Source organism: Eriocheir sinensis, chromosome 41 (assembly GCF_024679095.1).
Source record: "Eriocheir sinensis breed Jianghai 21 chromosome 41, ASM2467909v1, whole genome shotgun sequence".
Classification (NCBI taxonomy): Eukaryota; Metazoa; Arthropoda; class Malacostraca; order Decapoda; family Varunidae; genus Eriocheir; species Eriocheir sinensis.
In genome coordinates, this window is record NC_066549.1 from 1,545,302 (window position 1) to 1,567,185 (window position 21,884).

A 21,884-nucleotide genomic window follows, 5' to 3' on the forward strand; every position below is an offset into this window, starting at 1 on the left:
TTTATCTCTCTCACGTTGCTCCATATGTCATCACTTCCTTCTTCCTTGTTCGCCATATTTCATCTTTTATTCGTTCCTCCTCTTTCGCTTCCTTATTGTTATTATTGTGTGAGTCTTTCTTTCCATCTTTCGTTTTCTTCTTCCTCTTCTTTTTCTCTCTTTATCTTAATGTCTTTACGATTGGGTTATCGAGTTTCTTTATTGGTTTGTTGCCTCTTCTTCCTCCTTCTTCCGTTCCCTTCCTTTCATTCTTTTTCCTTCCCGCATTTATTTGTCTTTTGGTGTTTCTGTCTGTTGCTCTTTCTGTCTGTCTGTTTGTCTGTGGCTATCTCGTTCAATCTTTGCTTCATTATTCATTATTTATCTTCCTATCTTTATGTAGTCTATTCCTGGCTTCTCTCTCTCTCTCTCTCTCTCTCTCTCTCTCTCTCTCTCTCTCTCTCTCTCTCTCTCTCTCTCTCTCTCTCTCTCTCTCTCTCTCTCTCTCTCTCTCTCTCTCTCTCTCTCTCTCTCTCTCAATCTTCTCTCCTCTCTCCTCCTCCTCCTCCTCCTCCTCCTCCTCCTCCTCCTCCTCCTCCTCCTCCTTCTCCTCCTCCTTTTCTAATTAACATGTTGATATGATCTATGTACGTGAAACGAACGTGAGCGTAGCTTTAGGTGAAAGGCCGCACACACACACACATACACACACACACACACACACACGTACACACACACACACACACACACACACAAAGGCTAAGGAGACTAGGTGCTTATTAAATTTTCATGCGGGAAATTACGCCTGTGTATGTGTGTGTGTGTGTGTGTGTGTGTGTGTGTGTGTGTGTGTGTGTAATTTGCTTTTTGGCTTTAATTTTTGTCATTCGTAATTTTCCTCCTCTTTTTCTTTTCCTCTTTTTCAATTCTCACATAATTTATTTTTCGCTCCTAACGCAATCTTTTCATTTTTTCTTCCCATCTTTTTCTTCTCTATAATTATTTTTTTCCACTTTTTACTCCTATCCCATTTTTTTTTATTTCTTCTGCCCATTTTTTCTCTGCTATTTTTCCTCCCCTTTTCTTTTTTTTTTCTTCTCCCTCTTTTTCTCTCCTAGTCTTATAACCCTTCCCCGATTTTTGTTCCTATCCCTTTATTTTTCCTCGTTTCTCTTCTTTTTCTCCTCTTTTAATTCCTTTCCCTTTACTTCTACTCACATCCGTTTTTTTCTGATTCTTTTTCCTTCTCCCTTCGTCCTCTTTTTCCTTTTTCCTCTCTTTCCTTTCTGTCTTTCTCACCCTTCTTCACCCTTTTCCGTTTCTCACCCTTCCTATTTTTCCCCTCTTTACCCTTCTCCTTGTCCCTCCCTTCCCTTTCTTTTCCCTTTACCTCCCCTTCTACCTTCTCCCCTAACCCTTCCTCTCCTCCTTTTTCCCTCTTCTTCCTCCTCCTGTTCCCTTCCCCCTTCCCCCTTCTCCTGTTTCTCCCTCCTCTCTTCCTCACTCTTTTTCTTTCCTCACCCTTCCCCTTTCCTCCCTTTCTCCTCCCTTCTCCTTTTCCCCTCGCCTTCCCCGACCCGCCCTGGATTAAGTTATTGGCCGGGAAGGAGATTAGCCCCCGAACACGTGTCTTTTCCTCCCTGCTAGGTGTTAAGTTCCCAGAATTCGCGGCTCAGATCATTTTTACGCTGTTTTTTCAGGCCTCAAACCAACACGGCCGCGCGGATTTTTGCTGCTGTGTTTACGTCCTCTAGAAGCTGCTTTCCTTCATTCTTCGGTTTCATGGGTCGTGTGAAGGGCCGTATAGCCAATAGTTGGGATTCAGGAAGTTTATATATTTTATTTTCGGTGTCCTTCTCCCTCTTTCTCTCTCTCTCTCTGTGTGCGCCATCCCCCTCCATTTTACACACGTACACACTCACTGGCATGCATTAGACCTTACTTAACTGTATTTTCGGAGCCTTGTTTTGGATTCCTGTTACGTTTCCAGGTCTATGAGATTATGTTTTGCCTTCTGGAACTCTTCATATATATTTATTCACACTCGCTCGTATGCATCAGTCAGTCAGGGAGAGCTTATGTATCTGTTTTTTATAATCTCGTCATTTTTTTCTTTCCTTTTTTTCTCCTCGGTTTTCTGTTGTGTTCGCATTTTCTCTTTTTCTCTTCTCCTCTTTAAAGTTCCATACAGGTGTTTAACTTCAGTATCTCTCAGGGTCAGGGTTCCTTACTCTTTCCCGTATAATTGCTAACCATATGCCCTAGATCGTCCATTTCGGCATTTTTACCTACTCTTTGTTTAAATCAGCATATTATGGGCTTTCTTATATTTTTTTTATTCGCACAAGTTCTTATGCATCAGTCAGGGAGAGAGTATGTAACTGTTTTCATAACCTCGACATTGTTTCTTCTTTCTCTTTTTTTTTTCTCTTCGGCTCTCTGTCCTGCCTTCTGTTCTGTTCTCATTTTCTCTTTTTCTCTTCTTCTCTCTCTAGTTCCATACAGGTCCTTAACTACAGTGTCCGTCAGAGTCGTAGCTTCCATAACCTTCCTCACTCTCCCCCATAATCGCCAACCATATGCCCTTGATCGTCCATTTCGGCATTTTTTCTCTGCTCTTCGTTTAGGATCATCATATTGTGGGCTTTTTTATGTCTTGTATTATAGTCTGCCTCCTTACCCATAAAGGTATTCAAGTTTTTTTTTAATTATCATTCTGGTGGCTCTAAAAAAAAAAAAACACTAGCGAGACCTTTAATAATTTTGCGTCTGGGAAAACCAGCGCATCGAGTCTTCATTATGCATTGTCAGGGGCCCCTCGGTAAATACAGGTGCCATTATGCTCCCTCACGGGCCCATAACTTACGCCAATATGCTCTGTCCCGGGCGTTAATTCCACATGAGACTTTTCTATAGGCTTTATCTTGCCTCCAGTATTTTTTTTAAGCAGGGAAATTAGGAACCCAGAGTGCCCCCGAGGAAGCTTTTGAGACTAGGTTTGTTTGACAGCCTCCCAGCGCGTAATGTTTTCCTCGTTCTCATTATGCGCTCTCAGGGGCCCCGACTAGACCTTTCCCTACGCTCGCTGAGGAGCCGCAAGACACACGAGTGCTTCATTATGCGTGTTCAGGGGCCCCGCGTAGGATTATTTAACTTTTTTTCAGATTTCCGGAGAAGTTTTGGAGTTAATGTGATGGGGAGTGGACGTGTGAGGGGATTATTATGGGGGATTACTTATATAACAATTGACTACTACTACTACTACTACTACTACTTTTACTAATTCTAATTCGCTAGTATTGTTACTACCACGACTACTATTGCTAACCTACTACTACTACTACTACTACTACTACTACTACTACTACTACTACTATTACTACAACTACTACTTCTAATACTAATACTACTGATAATACCACTTGTACTAAACCACGAAAAATAACAATAAGAATAATATGAAAGAAAGTTAAGAATAAGAATGAGAATCCAACTTATTTTTGCTACTATAATAACAAAAAACAACTATTACTACCACTACTACCATCACTACCACCACCACTACTACTACTATTACCACCTCCACTAATAATAATAATGATAAAAATAACAATGACACGATCAACCCCCTTCTTTTGTTCTCATTCCCACTCCTAACAGCAGAGGTTGTGAGGCGAAGCGAAAGGAAACAGTAAATGAGAATGGGAGGGGAGAGAGTGCAGTCATATTAATACAAAAGCGATTTTAATACTAATAACAGGAATACAACGAACACACACACACACACACACACACACACACACACACACACACACACACACGTAAACACACCCTGTATCTCTCTCTCTCTCTCTCTCTCTCTCTGTCTTTCTGTTTCTCTTTCTACTACTTTTCTTCTTCTCTACACTTTATTTTTCTTTCTCTGTTTATATTTCTTTCTCTGTTTCTCTTTTTATCGTTTTTTGCTTCTCCTCCGCCCTACATTCTCTCTTTCTCTCTGTTTGTCTCTTACCCTCTTTCTATCTCTCTTTTAACCCTTTTTCTATTGTCCTCTTCTCTGCAGTCTCTCTTTCTGTCTAGCTCTGTCTCTCTGTTCCTGTTTCTCTAATCACTGTTTTTTTCCTTCTCCCTACATTCTTTCTATCATCCTGTCACTGTCTCTCTGTTTGTGTTCCTCATTCCAAAGTCTCTTGTTTCTTAACCCTACATCATATATTCCTCCTTGTCTATCTGTATCTGTTATCTTTGTATTTCTCTTCAAACGGTTTCTTACCTCTCCTTCCTTATATATTTCTTTACGTCTGTCTGTATATTTTCTTCTTTCTGCTTCTCCTTCCACTGTTTCTTGATTTTCCTCCACTCTGTACTCTTTCTCTGATTATCTCTCCACCCTCTCTTTGCTTGCCTCTTTCGTATCCTTAATCTTTCTTCCTGTCTCTTTATATTTGTTATCTTTCTTTTTCACTATACCTTTTCTTGCTTCTTTTCTTCCCTACATGCATTCTTTCTTGCCTCTGTGTTTCTGTGTTCTCCCTGTTTCTCCTTCCTTCCTTGCCTGCTTCTCCCTCCGCCCTAGTCACTCTTTCTCTGTATCTCTATGTTCCACTGTTGCTTGCTTCTCCTCTCCCTTCGTTCTCTCAGTCTATATTTTTTGTCTCTTTTCCTTCTCTTTCTCTTTCTTGTTTCTCTTCTTCTCCATACTCTCTTTCTGTGTGTGTCTGTCTCTTCTCTTTCTCGTTATCTACATTGCTTCTTGCTTCTTTTCAGCCCTGTAGTCTTTTTTCTGTCTTCTTTTTTCTGTTTTTCTTTCCACCATTTTTGCTTTTCCTCCGCCCTATACAATCCTTTTCTCTGTCTCTGTATTTCCCTTTTCTGTTCCTCTTTGTTTCTTCTCTGCCCTAAACTCTTTCTCTGTATCTGTTTGTGTTCCCTCTCCCTGTTTCTCTTTACACGGTTGCCAGCTTCTCTTCCTCCCTTCCCTCCGGCTATATACACACAGAGGTCATCGCGGTGGGGAGAGCGAGGGCAGGCAAGGCTATAGTGATGCTAATGACAATATAATAACAATACTAATACATATTCCGCCTCTTCCTCCTGCTCCTTTATCTCTTACCTTTCTATTTTTCGCTGTTGTCCTTTATTATTTTTTTCTTCACTTTTTTTTTGCTCTTTTCTTTTTCCTATCCTTTTTTTCCTGGTTGTTTTTTTCTTTTTTTTCTTCCTCCTTCAGCTCGACCTCTACTATCACTTTTTTCCTACTACTACTACTACTACTACTACTACTACTACTAATAATAATAATAATAATAATAATAATAATAATAATACAACTACTACTACTACCACTACTACTACTACTACTACTACTACCTCCTCCTACTACTAATACGATTACTACTACAACTATCAATACAGCTACAACCACTACCATCACAACCACTACAACTATCACTACTACAACTCCAACCACCACTACCACAACTATCTTCACCACCACCTACAACTACAACCACCCAAACTACACACCACTACCATCACCACCACTAACACCCCATCTCACCTCCTCCTCTTCTCCCTCTCTCTACAGCATGAGTTCGTGGTCCGCGGAGAGGGCGGCGGATCGGCAGCGCACGCCTTGGTGAGGGTCTTGGTGGCTGACGTGAACGACAACCCTCCCGTGTTTGTACGACCCGAGCCACACGTCACGGTGATAGAGGAGGACGACCGGGACCTCCCTCTGCCCCTGGCCAAGGTGAGAGCTGCTGCTGGTGCTGGTTGTGGTCGTAAGTCGGGGTGGAAGGGACGTAAGAATGATTGGTCGTATGTCGAGACTTCACAACGGGGTAGGAACGTGAGGGGAAGCTGTTTGACGTGAAAAAGGAAGGAAAATATGCTTGGAGAGGCTTTATAACGGGATAGCAGAGTGAGGGAGAGCTCTTACATGAGGAAGGAGGGGAAGAAAAGCTCAAATAATGTAAAATGATAGTTTGTATATCGCGACTTCACAATGGTGTAGCAAAATAAGGGAGATCAATTTGCCATGGATAAGAAAGGATGAAAGGCTTGGATAGAACAGTATAATTAGGAAAGATAAGACAAGGGAAGAAACTAATGAAAAAGCACGGTAAAGTAGGGGATTCTAAGGTCAGGTTAGCTAAGGAAAAGATGGGTAATGTAGGAAAAAACAAGGTGTAATTAGGAAAGGTAACGTAAGAAAAGAAGATAGAACAACAGATAAGGCAAAATAAGGTATTGTAAGGTAAAGTTAGGTAAAGTTAAGAAAATTAAAACTAGATAAGTTCGGATAAGATAAGGTATAGAAGGCAAGATTGACCATAGTATAGTTACGTAGGATAAGGGTGAGGAAATATGTTGAGGAAAGGAATGACGCGGAACAGTTACTGAAGTCTGAGAAAAATTTATTATCTTCTTTCCAACCTTTGACTTTTAAGGGAAAATGTGAGGGTAAGGGAAGGAAGGATCGTAGGTGTGAGGAAAAGCTGAAGCGTCCAATTAACTAGGCCAGGTAAAAGGGACAGGTAATAGAGTAGGGTAGAAGGAGGTTTAACGAGGTATGGTGTGGGTGAGGTGAGGTTATGACGGAAAATGTGAGTGGTAAAGAAGACTCGTAAGTGTGAAGGGAAGCTGAACCACCCAATCAACGAGCCAGGTAAAGGGAACAGGTGAAATGGGAGAGGGTTTCTTTCTTTTTTTTCTTTTTTTGCGCCGGTAGGTTTCTTCCCGGTGGATCCTGATGGTCGGTCCAAGGCTTCTTCCCGGTGGGGCCTGATGGTCGGCCCAGCCCGTTCTGGCGCTGGCGAGTGTTTATAGTGGAGCCATCTTGCAGTAGAAGAAAAGTTTAACGAGGTGTGGTGGGGGTGAGGTTATGACGGAAAACAAGTAAGAGAACAAGGAAAAGAAAAAAAGAGATGATTATTAAGATTTCAAACCATAAGGAAGAGAGAATAAGGGATGTTGTGAAGAAGAGGATGGAAAAAGGAGAAAAGCAGGAAATTAAAATGTGGTAGGTATAGGATTTTGAAGTATAAGGGAGGGAGATTAAAGGGTAACGTTAAACAATGTTAGAGAATAAAGAGGAGGAAAAGCAAAGAAAAAAAAGAAGAGAAAGTATAAGGATTTGAAGCATAAGAAAGAAAGAGAATAATGAAGTTGTCTAGGCTGTGGTTTTGTTAGTGGTAAGAATATGTCAGAATGAAAAAGAGGTATAAGGAAAGGGGGTGGAAAGGAGAAAAGAAGGAAAGGAAAAATAGATATGTATATAAGATTTTTAGGAACATGGGGGAGAAAATATAATTAGTTTAGTATACAACGGGAGATGGAAGAGCAATAGAAAGAGGATGGGGAAGCAAAGGAGAAAAGAATAGAGGAAAAAGGGAAAGTATAAGAGGTATAAGGAAAGGAGATGGAAAGGAGAAAAGAAGGAAAGGAAAAACAGATAAGTATATAAGATTTTGAGAAATATGGAAGAGAAAATATAATTAGTTTAGTATATAACGGGAGATGGAAGAGCAATAGAAAGAGGATGGGGAAGCAAAGGAGAAGAGAAGAGAGGAAAAAGGGAAAGTATAGAGTGTGAAGAATAAGAGAGAAAGAAAAATGGGAGCGAAAGGCTGTGGTTGGGTTAGTGATAAGATTATGTGAGAGACTGAAGAAGCAGAAGAAGGAACGGAAAAAGAAAGGAGAAAAGAAGAAAAGGAAAAATATATAAGTATGTAAGCATAAGTAAGAGAGAGCATAATAAGTTTGGGATGGAATGGGAGGTGGAAAAGGAAGAGAAATAGGAACGGAAGAATAGGAAAAAGGGGAATGAGGAGAAATAGGAAAGAAAGCAGGAAGGAAAGAGAAAAGAAGAGAAGGAAAAGAGACAGATATGACTTTTAGCATAATGAAGAGAACATTATAAGTTTAGGATAGAGTGGGAGGTAAAAGAGAGTCAACAGAAGAGAAAGAATAGACGAATAAAAGTAAAGTTGATTTAGATAAAGAAAAATTAGGTACGAGGAGGGAGTCAAGAATTAATAAAGATAGATCGTAAAGGAGATGACGCTAAAAGTAAATCTGATATTCAAAATCCATAGAAATAAAAGAAAAGAGGAATGAAAAGGGGGATAAAATGAGGATACGAGAAAGAGTAAAAAAAGGAAAGTGGGTTAAGAAGGGATGGATAGAGTTGAAAGGGAAGACTAAGTATGGGTGAATAAAGTGGAAGGAAGAGGACAGAAGAGTAAGAGAAGGAAGATAATAAAGTGGAAAGAGTTAAAAAGTATACAAAATTATCTTAAAAAATGGAAAAGGAACAAAAAATAAGAGTAGGAGAGAGAGAGAGAGAGAGAGAGGATGAGCTACTTAGGGAGAAAAAAAAAGTCTAATAAAGTAAGGCTTCTACTTTGTGAAAATAATGAAGATGAACTAGCCGAGAGAGAGAGAGAGAGAGAAGGGAAAAAGAGGAAGAAAGGAATTAAAAAAAAAGAATCCTGGTCAGTTTAAAGATAAGTGGAGTTGAAGAGAAAGATAACATGAAAAGAAAGATGGAGAGGATAAAGGGGAAGAGGGAAACGCAGGAAAATTATTTAGACAAGTGGATTAAAAAGCCGTCGAAAATGATGAGTTAGAACGTAAGAAAGTGTTAAGAAAAAAAAAAAAGACAGAATGGCGCAGAAGCATAAAAAGTAGGAGTGTGGAAGAGATATAGACAGAGAGACAATACCCCATAGACAGAGATACCAGTACAGTGTTCCAAAAAGAGGACATAGAAGAGAAAGACAAAAGCATTGATAGGGAAGAAGTGAGAAAGGAGAGACAGACAAAAAGAATAACAGAGAAGCAATAAACAGAGAAAGCAATACAGTAACCCCAAAAGAGGACATAGACGAGAAAGAAGAATTAATAGGGAAGAATTGTAAAAGGAGAGACAAAGAAACAGAATAACAGAGAGACTAAAACATAAATAGCAGTGTAGTATTCCAAAGGGAGTACATAGAAGGGAAGGGAGCATCGATAAGGCGAAGTAGATACGAGCAAGGATTGGACCCGTGGGATTAATTAAAGGTAGGGCAAGGTAAGGTAAAGTAAGGCAAGGTTCACGTGAGGTTAAGGTAAAGCTGATGGCACACAATGGAGAGAGATACAAGACTTTTTTCAACTGTAAGAGAGGCAGCTCAAAGGCATACAAAATGGAAGCAAAAGTGACAGCTGGCTATGTTCTTGTAAGTAGTTGATATAGTGGCCGAAAGAGGGTTGATATTGGCTGGAATCGGTGAGGTGTCTTGTTACTCTCTTCTTGAAAGCCTTGAAATCGTAGGTACAAGGAAATACAGAAGAAAAGAAAGTCTGAAAAGAATAAGCCAATTAAAACAGGGAAGTAAAAAAGGAACATTGAGTTAGAATTTAGAGGAGAAAAAAAGACACGTCAATATGATTTCAAAAAGTAAGGTTGAGAAAAATATATGAATTCAAGATAGAATGGGATATGGAAAAGGAGGAGGAGAATAATGAAAAAGGTTTACATAGATTTTACATATATATTCAGACCACACAGACCCTATGGTCCAGACTAGGTGCAGACATTGCAGGGAGTGCCAATGGAAGGGAACGACTAAAGGGGGAATGAGTTAAGTACGAGTTTAAGGAAGAAAAATAGTAGTAAAATTAATGAATGAAATTTAGAATGAGATGTGGAAGAGGAGGATGAGTTAGTGGAAAAGGGGGATTAAACACGAAGAATTTAGGATAGAAAGCAAGGAGAGGAGAGGAGAAAGAAGCAAACATATAAACGAAAAGATGATGAAGATGAAGAAAAGTGATGAATTTCATATAGAATGAGGTACAGAAGAGGAGGAGAAGGAGGAAGAAAAAGAGGATTTAACAGAAGAGAACTAAAGAAGAAACAGGTGAGATATAAGTTTAAGGAAGAAAAAAACAGCGAAATCAACGCATATAAGATAGAATAAGATGTAGAAGAGGATAAGATAGTGACAAGAAGGGACTAAACAAGACGAATTTAGATGAGAAGGCAAATAAAGGCAAGGAGAGATGATTAGATAAAAGCGAGCATACAAATAACAAGATAGACATTATGAACAAGTTAACGTTGGAAGGGACTAGGGAGGAGAAAGATAAATATTGAGAAAACAAGTATAGACAAGGGGAGAGAGGAGTAGATAGGAGGGAACGAATATAAACGAGAAGATGAAGAACATGAACAATTGAACATATTACCACGGAAAGGGATTGGGGGATGACGGAAGAGGAAGAGGAAGTGAATGGGGGCTCTTGAAGGGGAATAAAGGTAAAGTAAAAGTGTAGGATGGAAGGAAGGGAAAAAGAGCAGGTAATAAAAGTTTCATGTAAATACTAATAATAATAATGTTAGGTATATTTCTCTTTGTGGCATATAAAAGGGAACGCAGAAGGAAGAAAACGGGAGGATTCTAAATATATATAAGGTAAAGAATAAGAAGTAGAAGTTTAAAAGATGGGAGGTAATTATGAGATGATGATAAAAGGGAAAAGGGAAATGAAAGCTTAAGAAACGAAGAAAAAAATGAGATAAAAATAGATTAGCAAATATAAATAACAAAGTGCAAATATATAAAGGTAGAGAATATAATGAGTTAGTAGTTTAAAAGAATGGAGGTAATCGTGAGAAGATGATAAAAGGGAAAAGGGAAATAAAAAGTTTAAGAAACGATGAAATTAATGAGAGAAAGAGAGATTAGCAAATATAAATAATAAAGTGCAAATATAAAGAGGTAGAAAATATAATGAGTTAGTTTGAAAAAATAGATGATGATAAAAGGGAAAAGGGAAATGAAAGCTTAAGAAACAAAGAAAATAAGGAGATAAAAAGAGATTAGCAAGTATAATAAAGTGCAAATATATATAGGTAGAAAATATAATGAGTTAGTAGTTTAAAAGAATAGAGGTGATCGTGAAAAGATGGTGATAAAAGGAAAAAGGGAAATAAAAAGCTAAAGAAACGATGAAATTAATGAGAGATAAAAAGAGATTAGCAAATATAAATAACAAGAGAGTTTAAGAGACACAAGAAAACTAATTAATACACAAATAAGGATAAGCAGCAAAAGAAAACGAAGATTAAACATAATGCAAGATCGATTTGAAAGAGAAGATTAAGAAGCGAAGAAAATAATGAGAGAGAAAAAGAGATTAGCAAATATGAAGAACAAATGATGCAAAAGAGTTTAACCAAATGAGAAGAAAAACAAAGAAAGATTAGGAAATATAAATATCTAATGATTAAAATTTTTTAAGAAAAAAGAGAAGAGAAAAAGATCAGGAAGTTTAAATGACTAATGCTGGAAACTGATTTACAGACAAAGACACCCGATGAAAAACACAAAAATAATAATAAATAGCAAAAGAAAACGGAGAATAAACATAAAACAATAGCCATTTTGAAGGAGAGACTAAACAAAACAGGGAACGAAGCAGATAAATATTGGTAAAAGGGGAGGAGGAGGAGGGATCGGAAGGAAGGAAGGAGAGAAAGGAAAGTAAATAAGCAGAAGAGGAAGAGGGTGAGTAAAGGAGGAAGGAGAATGAGGTCAGGAAGAGGGAAGAGAGAGAAAGAGAAGGGAAGGAAGGGGAAAGAGAAGGGAGAGGAAGGAGAAAGAAAGCCATTACGAATAAGAAAGAGTAGGAAAGGGAAGGAGAAGAAGAGCAAATACGGAGAAGAGAAACAGAATGGGGAAGAAAGGGGAAAGAGAACAAATACAAAGAATAGACGGAGAAACGGGAAGAAGGGAAAGGGAACACAATGAGGATAAAGGAAGGGAAGAAAGGAGAAATAGAAAAGAAAGAAAGGAAGGACGAGAGAGAGAGAGAGAGAGAGAGAGAGAGAGAGAGAGAGAGAGATGGTCCTGACTCCCTCGTTTATCTTTTTCTCGGTCATTTTAACCAACCAACGCGTCGCTTGCACCGCGTTATTTACACCGCAATAATAACTTTGGCGAACACACGCACACACACACACACACACACACACACACACACACACACACACACACACACACACACGCACAAGCAAACCCTTCACTTCTACCACAAAAATCTATACACCAATTATTCTACTGCTACCACTACTACTACTACTACTATTACTACCACTACTACTACTACTTCTACAGGTGGATGCGCAGGACGTGGACGAGGTGGATGCTGGTCGCCTCCACTACTCGATCTCAGGTGACGGCGTGGATGGCTTATCCCCCAGCGATGCTTACTTCACGGTGGACGCTGGCACGGGGGAGGTCACCCAGAGGAAGGTAAGGCGTGGGAGGGGGAGGATGTGTGTAAGGGGAAGTGTGTGTGAGGGGAAGGGGGTGGGGAAGAGGAAGTACTGTATATATATGTGTGTGTGTGTGGGGGGGGGGGGGGCAAGTATGTATATGTGTGTGGTGGTTGAGGAATTATGTACAGTATATATGCGTGGGAGGGGAGGAAGTAGTATGTATTTGTTTGTATTGGTGGTAGGCAAGTGTGTGTGTGTGTGTGTGTGTGTGTGTGTGTGTGTGTGTGTGTGTGTGTGTGTTTTCTGTGTTTTTTTTTATCTTGTTTCTTTAGTTCTTATTGCTGTATATATCCATTTTTCTATGTTTATTTATTTAAATGTTTGCTTTTGTGTCTCTTTCATATTTAGTTTATTATATTTTTAGAGTTTTTGGTTTCATTTTCTTTCCTTGTTCTTTTTATTTTATTTTATTTATTTATTTATTTATTTATATATTTATTTATTTATTTTTTGCTTTTTGGCTGTCTTGTGTTTGTCCATTTTATTATTTTTGTGTGGTTATTTATTTTTTTACTTTCATTTTTTTGTTTTGTTTTTGTTTCTCTGTTTTCTTTTTCCTTCATTCCTTTATTTTTTGTCTCCCTGTTGTCTTTCCACTTTCCTTTCCTTCCCTTCGCTCTCTCTCTCTCTTTCCTCTCTCTCCTCCTATTCTATTTTTCTCCCCTTTGCCTTTTTTTCTTTCCACTCCCTCTTTCCCTTCATTCCTCCTCCTGCTTCTCCTTCTTCTCCCTCCTCACCTTCGCCTTTCTCCCTATCTTCTTTAATTTCAGCATTTTTTCCGTTATGTTATCCTTTTCTTTCCTCCCTTTTTTCTCTCTCCCTCATTCTGTCACTATTCCCTAAAACAATCCTTCCTCCCTATTCTGTCGTTTCCTCTTTACTCTTTCTTTCAGTTATTAATATTCCCTCGTTTCCCTTGTCTTTCCTCATCCATTTCTTGCTACGTCTGTTTGGTCTCCCATTCCTCCCTTCTCTATCTACTCACCCCACTTATATTCTTATTATATCGTTTTTTGCTCTTTTCTGTTTCGATCTTTTAATCTCTCTCTCTCTCTCTCCCTCTCTCTCTCTCTCCACTGTTTATCTGTCGTTCTTCTTTGTCTTCATCAGTTCCTCCCTACGTCCGTTTCCACTCCTTTTGCTCCCTTCTCTGCCTTCTCGTTTCATTTATTTTTTCATCCCTATTTCTTATTCTTCTACTCGTATTCTATATCTCTGCCATTTAATTTCTTTACCATTTCACTTTCACCAATCTGTTTAGGCATTCCTGTCTCCCTCTCCCCCTCTCTGTCTATCTCTGTCTCTCCCTGAAACGCCCACATATACGTAATTAAAGGAGGATGAGGGTGCAACGTGACCAAGTCGAGGTTTTGAAATGGATAAAGGGACTGAACGAAGGGAAGGTTGATAATTCTCGCCCGATGAAGGAGCGGGGTGGGTCGTATATCTCTAGAAGTATTATTATTATTATATTTATTTGTTGATTGAGGTTTAGAAACAACATAATGGCAGAAATGTACTACTCTCTCAGGAGGGGAGTTTCATCACATTTCTCGAACCTCTCTAAAATAGTCCTCTGGTATTCTCTATTTTTTTTTGTGTAGTGTTATTAATTACTGTAGATTTAGGAATAACGTAATGCTAGAAATGGCCCACTCTTTTAGGAGGGGATTATCAAGACACCTCTGGAACCCTTTTTAAATAACCCTATAAAATTTCCTACCATATTTTCCCGTTAGAGAGCTGGAGTTTTGTGAGCTTTTTCCTCGTTTAAGTTTGCCGTTGACATTCTGATGTATAATAAAAGAAACAGAGGAGGCGATGAGATGTTAGGAGGCATTGACTGATTCGACATTGTTTATTTATGGTTGTCTGTTCTGTTTTATTATCTATATTCTTGATTACTTTTGTGTCTTGGGTGTGTCATTATTACATACCTATCCAACGCTTTTCTTCTGTGACCCTTTTCTCCCTTATTGTCTTAGTCTCTTCCCTTTATTATTTCATTGTTTTTATTCTTCCTCACTATTTCTGTCCCCCCCCCACCCCCTCTTTCTCCCTCTCTTCCCTTCCCTTACTTTCTTGGCTCACCATCTTATGACCTTTTTGAAAATTTATTGTGACGTTCCTCCCTTCGTCTTCCTCCTTCCCTCTCTCTCCTTCCCTCTCTCTCCTTTCCTCTCTCTCCTTCGTCCTCCTCCTTCCCTCTCTCTCCTTCCCTCTCCCTCCTTCCCTCTCTCTCCTTTCCTCTCCTTCGTCTTCCTCCTTCCGTCTCTCTCCTTCTCTCTCTCTCCTTAACGCGAGGCCTTATCCTACTCCACCATCTCTTCTTTATTTTTTTTCTACCTTTTTTCTTATCTTCTCTCTCCCTGTTATCATCTTTCATTCCCTTTTTGCACTTGTTTTCTTTTCTCCCATCTTCCTTACCTCCTTCTCCCCTTCCATTCCCTGCGATTTTCTTATCCTCTTTAAATTCTTTCCTCCATTCTTTCTTTCATCCTTTTCTTTGTTTTGTTCCTATTCTTTGCTCGTAGTTTCTCTCCTTCCTTTCCTAGTCGCATCTTTGTTTTTTCCTCCATGCTTTTCTTTTCTTCTTTTCAACCTTCTAAGATTCCCCCATTCGTCTTTTCTTCCTTCAGTTATTCAAGCTTATATCCATTCTGTTATTCTCTCACTTAGGGCATATATTCAACTTTCATTCTCTCTCCCACTCGCTCAGTTTTCTCTCTATCATTCTCTCTCTTTCTCACTTTCGGGTAATTACTGGCCCGTCAGTCTAGCGTAGGTGCAAGGTAATCTAATCAAGAACATAATTACACAAAAAATCTCTGTTAACAAGAAACTAGTTCACACATAAGATATTCACAAGACGGGTTCAGAAACAAGAGATCCTGCTTGTCAATCCTAATGATCTTACATTTCGACCTTTGTCCGGTGTGCTAATTATTCACAGCACTTGACATTATTTCGAGTTTAGAAGGTAATTTTTAGGAGATGGATAGATTGCATAAGAGTTGTGATTGGAGGAACGGGACGAGAAGGATAGAAGTCACATCTTTCTTCTTCCCTCTTCCATTCCTTCGTTTTTACCTCCTAATATTTTTTTCTTCTTCCATTCCTTTCATCATTTTTTTCCATTTTACTTCATTTTCCTTCATTTCACTTATTTTCCATTTTTTCATATATTTTGGTATTATATCAGTTACTCGAGTGTTTATTGACTTGTTCATTCATTCACTTATTCATTCAGTGAAGGGAATAAATAAGCACGGCAGAGCAGGAATAGCAACCCCGTATGAACGATGAAAAAAGCTGAAGAAGGAGATTCAATAAAGTTTCAAACCGCAAGTTACTCTTTAAAATCAAACGACTGTGTATCGAAGGCAACGTGCTTGATAATGGATCGCTAAGTGACTCCGCAACAGACAGGAAAAGATCCACACAAAGGTTATTCTTTCATACGGGAAAATGGTGTCTGTTCTCGGGGCTGAAATGTCCGTAATTTATTCAATGTTAGCGATGCCAGACTCCAAAGTTTTAATAGCACTGACAATACGAGAATAGGATACCTTGCCCTCTCATACCAAGAGAGAGAAGACTCCAAGGGTATTTTCAGCTTGGTTTGTGAAACAGGTGATGCACTTAAACTTCAATAAACGCCCTCTTCTTTGATTTAAGTGGAAAAAATATTGGAGTTGTGAAATTGTATCTCAAAAGCGTCCCCCTACTGAACCAATAACATTGCAAAACTAAAAGGTGTAGATCGTTGGGCAACCAGTATGATTTCTCCCTTACCCAACAAGTTCTCTGAGGAAAGGCTGTCATGTCCCAACTCTCTAAGCTTCCCCTTGACAAACATCGCCGTCGAGGGAAACCGATCGAGTAGTGCTTCAAAATATATCAACGCTTTATGAATGTGGGGTAATCCAATTTGTTTATGATCGATGACATGTCGCGCACGATAAATAATGGCGCTAAAAGTAAATATAAACACATCAGCTCAGACTGCACTAAATTCCTTTTCGCCAACGTTGTTTTACGATGACTGAATAAACAATGACAGTGGTTCGATACAACACGATTAATTCACTCTGGCGGAGATGCAACGTCTTGATGTCCTTTGATGTTGGTTCTTCTAGTATTCTCTTTGGTTTGTGAGTGGGTCTTCTTCTTCCTCCTCTTCCTTCCTCTTCCTCCCTTCCTCCTCTTTATCCGACCTCCTTTCCACCTCCCTCGTTCGTGATATTTTTGCTTTCCTTCATTTCTCTCTCTCTCTCTCTCTCTCTCTCTCTCTCTCTCTCTCTCTATCTCTCTATCTATCTATCTATTCATTTCTCCCTTCTCTATTTTTATTATTTCCAAAGCGCTTTAGCCATCCCTCCCCCCCCCCCCCCCCCCACACACACACACACTCACTAGCACACATAAGCACACATATAAACAAAGACAGATATATAAGTAGATAGATAGATAGAAGATACATAGAAAAATAAGGAAATAAATATAGACTTACCATAATTCTGTATTCAAAAGCAAACAAATAAAATCACACAAAGTTCAAAAGAATCATATATCAACTAGTTAATATATCAAAGCCTCCCCTTAAAAGAATTCCAACACTTAATAAAGAAAACGGAGTAACATACATCTGGACTCTTCACTTTAAAAGCATTCAGTCTCTTTGCATTTCTCATTAAAGGCAGACAACCCTTCATATACTGCATGTTTCTCTTCCCTCCCTCCAATGCCTTCCAAAACTCTTTCACGAGAGGAGGGGAATCAAAACACATCTGGAACTCAATTTCATTACCCGATTTCTGGAACCACAATCTGATTTCGTTGTAGAAGCGCTATTTCATCTCTTTTTACCCCATCCGCTGCTTGCTCACATCAAAAACTATAGATATCCTTGCAATGCCTCTCTGGAATCACATTTTTTCCTTATTGAATCGTTATTTCATCTCTTTTTATCTCCTTCGCCTCCCCTTAACTCGATTCCATTACTATGTTTCTGGAACCACGAATTTTTTTTTTCTTTTATTTTTTTATTACAGAAGCGCTATGTCATCTCTTTTATCCCTCCTCTGCAGCCTCACCTCGAAAAGTAAAGACAGCCTTGTAATCCCTCTCTGGAACGACAATCTGTATTTTTTATAGTAGCTTTATTTCACCGCTGTATTCACCCAATGCCTCGTCATCTCATAAAACCATGATTTTTTAAGTAGGATAACGTTTGACCCTCTTTCGACTACTCGATTTCAAATATTTGCAGGGTTTTGTTGTGTCCTCCCTTTTACCCTTGATTTGCCTTCTTTCCTGTAACAAAATGCAAGAAAACTATAGTCACTGTACACTAAAAAAAATGGTCCAGTTGCCCTCCCTCTAAGTCTAAGGTAGCATTGACTCTGAACTCCAAACTCCTTTCATCCAACCAATCACCTCCTTAGCTATGGAAGTGGGAGCGGGGCTTCTGGGTCAGCTTAGTGTACGGTGACCTTCAATACTTCAGGAGGCGATGCAGACAACAGCCCCATAAAATAACTCTCGTTTCTCTATATATTTCAGGCCCTGGATCGCGACCCTCCGTCAGGCCGCGGTGTTTGGCGGGTAAAAGTGACGGTGAGGGACGGACAATCAGGCTCTAGGGACGCTGCGAAATCTATGCATGACAGCCCAGATAGCCCCTTTGCCCTTATCCCTACCAGAAGACTTCCTCGAGCGGCTGGCATTCACGGGGAGGTGTCAGAGGCTAAAGAAGAAGAAAAAGAAGGAGAAGAAGGAAGTACCGGTGGTTTGCATTCCGCCGAGTCCGTGATAGAAGTTAGAACGATACTTCCACTTGTTGACGCCGACATTCAAGAGGAGGAAAAGGGAAGAAGGAGCAGTAGTCGAAGTAGTAGTAGTAGTCATTTCCGGAGCAGAATCATCAGCAATAGCACTAGTAGCTGTTGCGGTAGTAGTCGTAGTAGTAGTGATAATGGTAGTAGAAGTAATAGTCTTTGTAATACGAGTAATAATAGTAGCAGTAGTAATAGTAGTCATAATCAGCTGCCTTCACCAAAGCACCTCAGACTCACGAAAGATATGGCTACTACTACTACTACTGTTACCACTACGACTACCACTACCACTGTTACTACCGCCACTACCACTGCAGCTACGACCACTGGAGACGGAGGAAGAGGAGGAGGAGGAGGTGGAGGAGCTTTACTACACGACCTCATGGAGAGCCAGCCAAGATCACAATTCGTCGGTAATCAAGAAGAGACGGACGACCAAAAAGACCAGAAACGACCCTCGGGAACAAAGAGCGAGAGGGAAAAACCTCGATCCCTCTCACCCTATCGCGCTGGCTGGTGGCGGAAGAAAAGGAGAAAAAGAGGAGAGCGGAGAGTCATCGGAAAGGAAGAGAACGAGGAAAGAAATGAAGAAAGTGAAGTTGGCGACCAGGAATCATCACCAACGCAACTATTAATACTACTACCTGATGAAGAGGAAAGTGTAGCAGAACGAACGGAGGAACTGGAAAGCGAAAAAGAAGGAGAGCGGAACGGCGAAAGTGAGGAACAGCGTAGGAGAATGTCACCCTCAAGATTACTACCAGAAGGAGGAGGAGGAAGAGGAGGAGGAGGAGCAGCAGATGGCAGTGTGATATTAGATTCTCCTGCAAGGCGCCTCCGTAACTCCTACGTAACGACTCGCCACAACACTATCGGGACGCGTCTCGAAGGACATTCCACCTTGGACAACCCGAGACTGCAGGAACGCCTCACCGCCACCACCACCACCACCACCACGAAGACCCAAGTTCTCAGTGACCGCCCACCACCAACATCTCACCTTGTCCCTTCTTCGTCTCCTCCAGCACCTCTTTCTTCTTCCGATATGGAGGGAAAGAGGACGGAGGGAAGGGACGGACATGGATGGCGATTGAGAGGAGGGAGAGAGGATGGCATGAGCTGGCTTGCCTCAGGAGATGGATGGAGGAGTAGGAGCAGCAGCAGGAGGGGAGAAGAAAGTGTGAAACGAAGCGGTAAGCTCCCACGTACAGGGGAAAAAGTAAGCGATGTTCAGAGGACGCGAGGAGAAAGGGGAGAGGTGAAAAATGCCTCCACCTTCACCATCACCAACTCGACAAGCGCCTTTTCCCCTTCCTCCTCCTCATCCTATTCCTCATCCTTGACCAAACGACAGAGATTTACCAACACCAACAACACCAGCAACACCGCCACCTCCATCACCACCACCTCGAAAAGAGAACGAGAAGAAACTGGCGAAGTGGCGAGGAGAAAAAGTGGACGGCGAATCTACATTAGACGCTACTTAAACCTACCCACAAAGACTCTAGGCACACATCTCACTCTCCGTGCCTACCCACACCTCTACAGCCTATCTCATCCCCCTCAAGCCTCAAAACAAGCTCTTCTTCACCTCCCAGACAGTGCTTCGACCTCACACATGAAGCGACGTCGAAGTACCAGAAGAGGATCAGGGACGTGGAAGACTCAGCAGCGACGGTTTTTGGGCGGTGTCGGTGATCGTGCGAGCTCGAGGGAAGTGCAGCTTGAAGAACTAAAAAATTTCCACGCCGCGAAGAATGAGGATGATGGAAACGGGGATAAGGAAGATGAGGGAGGTGAGGACAAGGACGAGGAGGAGAAGGAGGAGGAAGAAGAGGAACACCTGCAGCCTCCCACCACCTCCGTCATCGAGAACTCGAAGTCCTCGTCACCTTCCGTCATTCCAGCCTCAACGGGTCCTCTGAAAACCTATACGCACATCAAAACGACCTCTTCCTCTGTCTCTACCACCACCAACACCACCTCCTCTACCACCACCACTACCTCATCCCTCACCATCCCGTCTCCTTCCTCCTCCTTCCCTCAAGAGCTGCCTTTGGTTAGTAAAAAAGAAACTACCATTCAACGACCCTCCCAAAAGACGTCAAAGGACCGGCACCTCTCACCTTCAGCTCCCCGCGGCAGGCACTCCACTAGAAGGGAAATTAGGGACCTCGAGACGTCTCTATACACCATGACGGAGGCGCGGCAGGAGGGTGATAGCTACGGGGAATGCGTCTACTACACCCCAACGACCCCATCTTCAACGGCGCCGCCCGGGGAAGATGGAAAGAAGAGGGGAGTACACGCGGCGGAGACGGTGCTGACGGTGGTGGTGAAGGACATCAATGACAATGCTCCCGTCTTCCCCAACATCACGATCTTCGGTCAGGTGATGGAGAACGGCGCCGCGAGTGAGTACTGAGACGTTCTTTGTTTACGTTCTCTTTTTTTGTCTGTCTATCGTTCTTTTTCTTTCTCTCTATCTATCTATTTATTTATATTTCTCGATCTTTGTTTCTAATGCTCTGTCAATCTATAACTGTTTTTCCCTCTTTCTCTCTCTCTTCTTTCTTTTTTTATTGTTTCCTTTCTCTCCTATTCTTTTACGACCTTTCTTTTTTCTCACTATTTCTCTCTCCCCGTATCTTTATTTTTATCGTGTCCTTTCTCTGTCTCTTTCTATCCACCTTTCACGACCTTTCTCTTTCTCTATAATCTTTCCCACTCTCCCTCTATCTATCTATCCCCGTATTTCTCCCTCTTTCTCTCTCTTAATCTGTATTTTTATCATTGCCATTGTCTCTCACTCTTTCTGCCTATCTTCCACGACCTTTTTCTTTCTCTTAATACTCTTTTCCACTCTCACTCTAGCCAACTATCCCTCTTTTTCTCTCTCTCTTTCTCTATATCTATCTATCTATCGTTCTCTGTTTCTCCCTCTCCCTGTGTTAGTACTCTAAGGCAATTCTTCGAAATTACCCGAAACTGATTGGTTCGTTCCGGCGATATTGGACCAATGGGAACGGAGGAGACGAGGAGCTTTAGCGTAATCAGAGATGTTTGAAGTTTGTGTGTGTGTGTGTGTGTGTGTGTGTGTGTGTGTGTGTGTGTGTGTGTGTGTGTGTGTGTGTGAGAGAGAGAGAGAGAGAGAGAGAGAGAGAGAGAGAGAGAGAGAGAGAGAGAGAGAGAGAGAGAGAGAGAGAGAGAGAGAGAGAGAGAGAGAGAGAGAGAGAGAGAGAGAGAGAGAGAGAGAGAGAGAGAGAGAGAGGTAAATATAAGAAAAACACTTGCTCAGATAACTCGCCTTTTTAGATGTGAAGAAAGAAAATATAAAAAAAAGAGTAAAAGAAAGATGAAAAGGAGAACTACATTGCCAGAAAAAATCTCCGTTTCGCTCCTTTTTCCTTTTTTTTTCAAGTCAGAAGCAAAAGGGGAAACAGTTTGTGGTTGGAACTCGCTTTTTTTTCTTTTCTTTTATTTCGTTTACCGCACCTGATTGATTTATTTTTTTACTCCTGGGTGCTATTTTTTCTTTCCATCTCTTCTTTCAGGCTTTCGTCAAATGTTTTTTCTTTTGGCTTTATTTTTATTTTTACAACAATTGATATATCTTTTTTCAAGCGTTGGTGTTTTTTTTTTTTTGTATTTGTTTTACGACTTGATTTTTCTCTTCTAGTTGTTGTTATTTTTTTCCGCTTCTCGTCACGCGTTTTCTTTATCATTTTTAC

General features: G+C 40.6%; 1 protein-coding gene across 1 annotated transcript in view; it reads left to right on the top strand.

Annotated features, from left to right (window-relative positions):
* The window catches only part of LOC127009473 (uncharacterized), a gene marked incomplete at its 3' end in the record, with an annotated part of 124,639 nt that overhangs the window by 67,673 nt on the left and 35,082 nt on the right, over window positions 1-21,884 (top strand). The window contains 3 exon segments of the mRNA XM_050882571.1: window positions 5,567-5,731; window positions 12,150-12,287; window positions 17,879-20,567. Coding sequence (XP_050738528.1) covers window positions 17,975-20,567 — 2,593 coding nt within the window.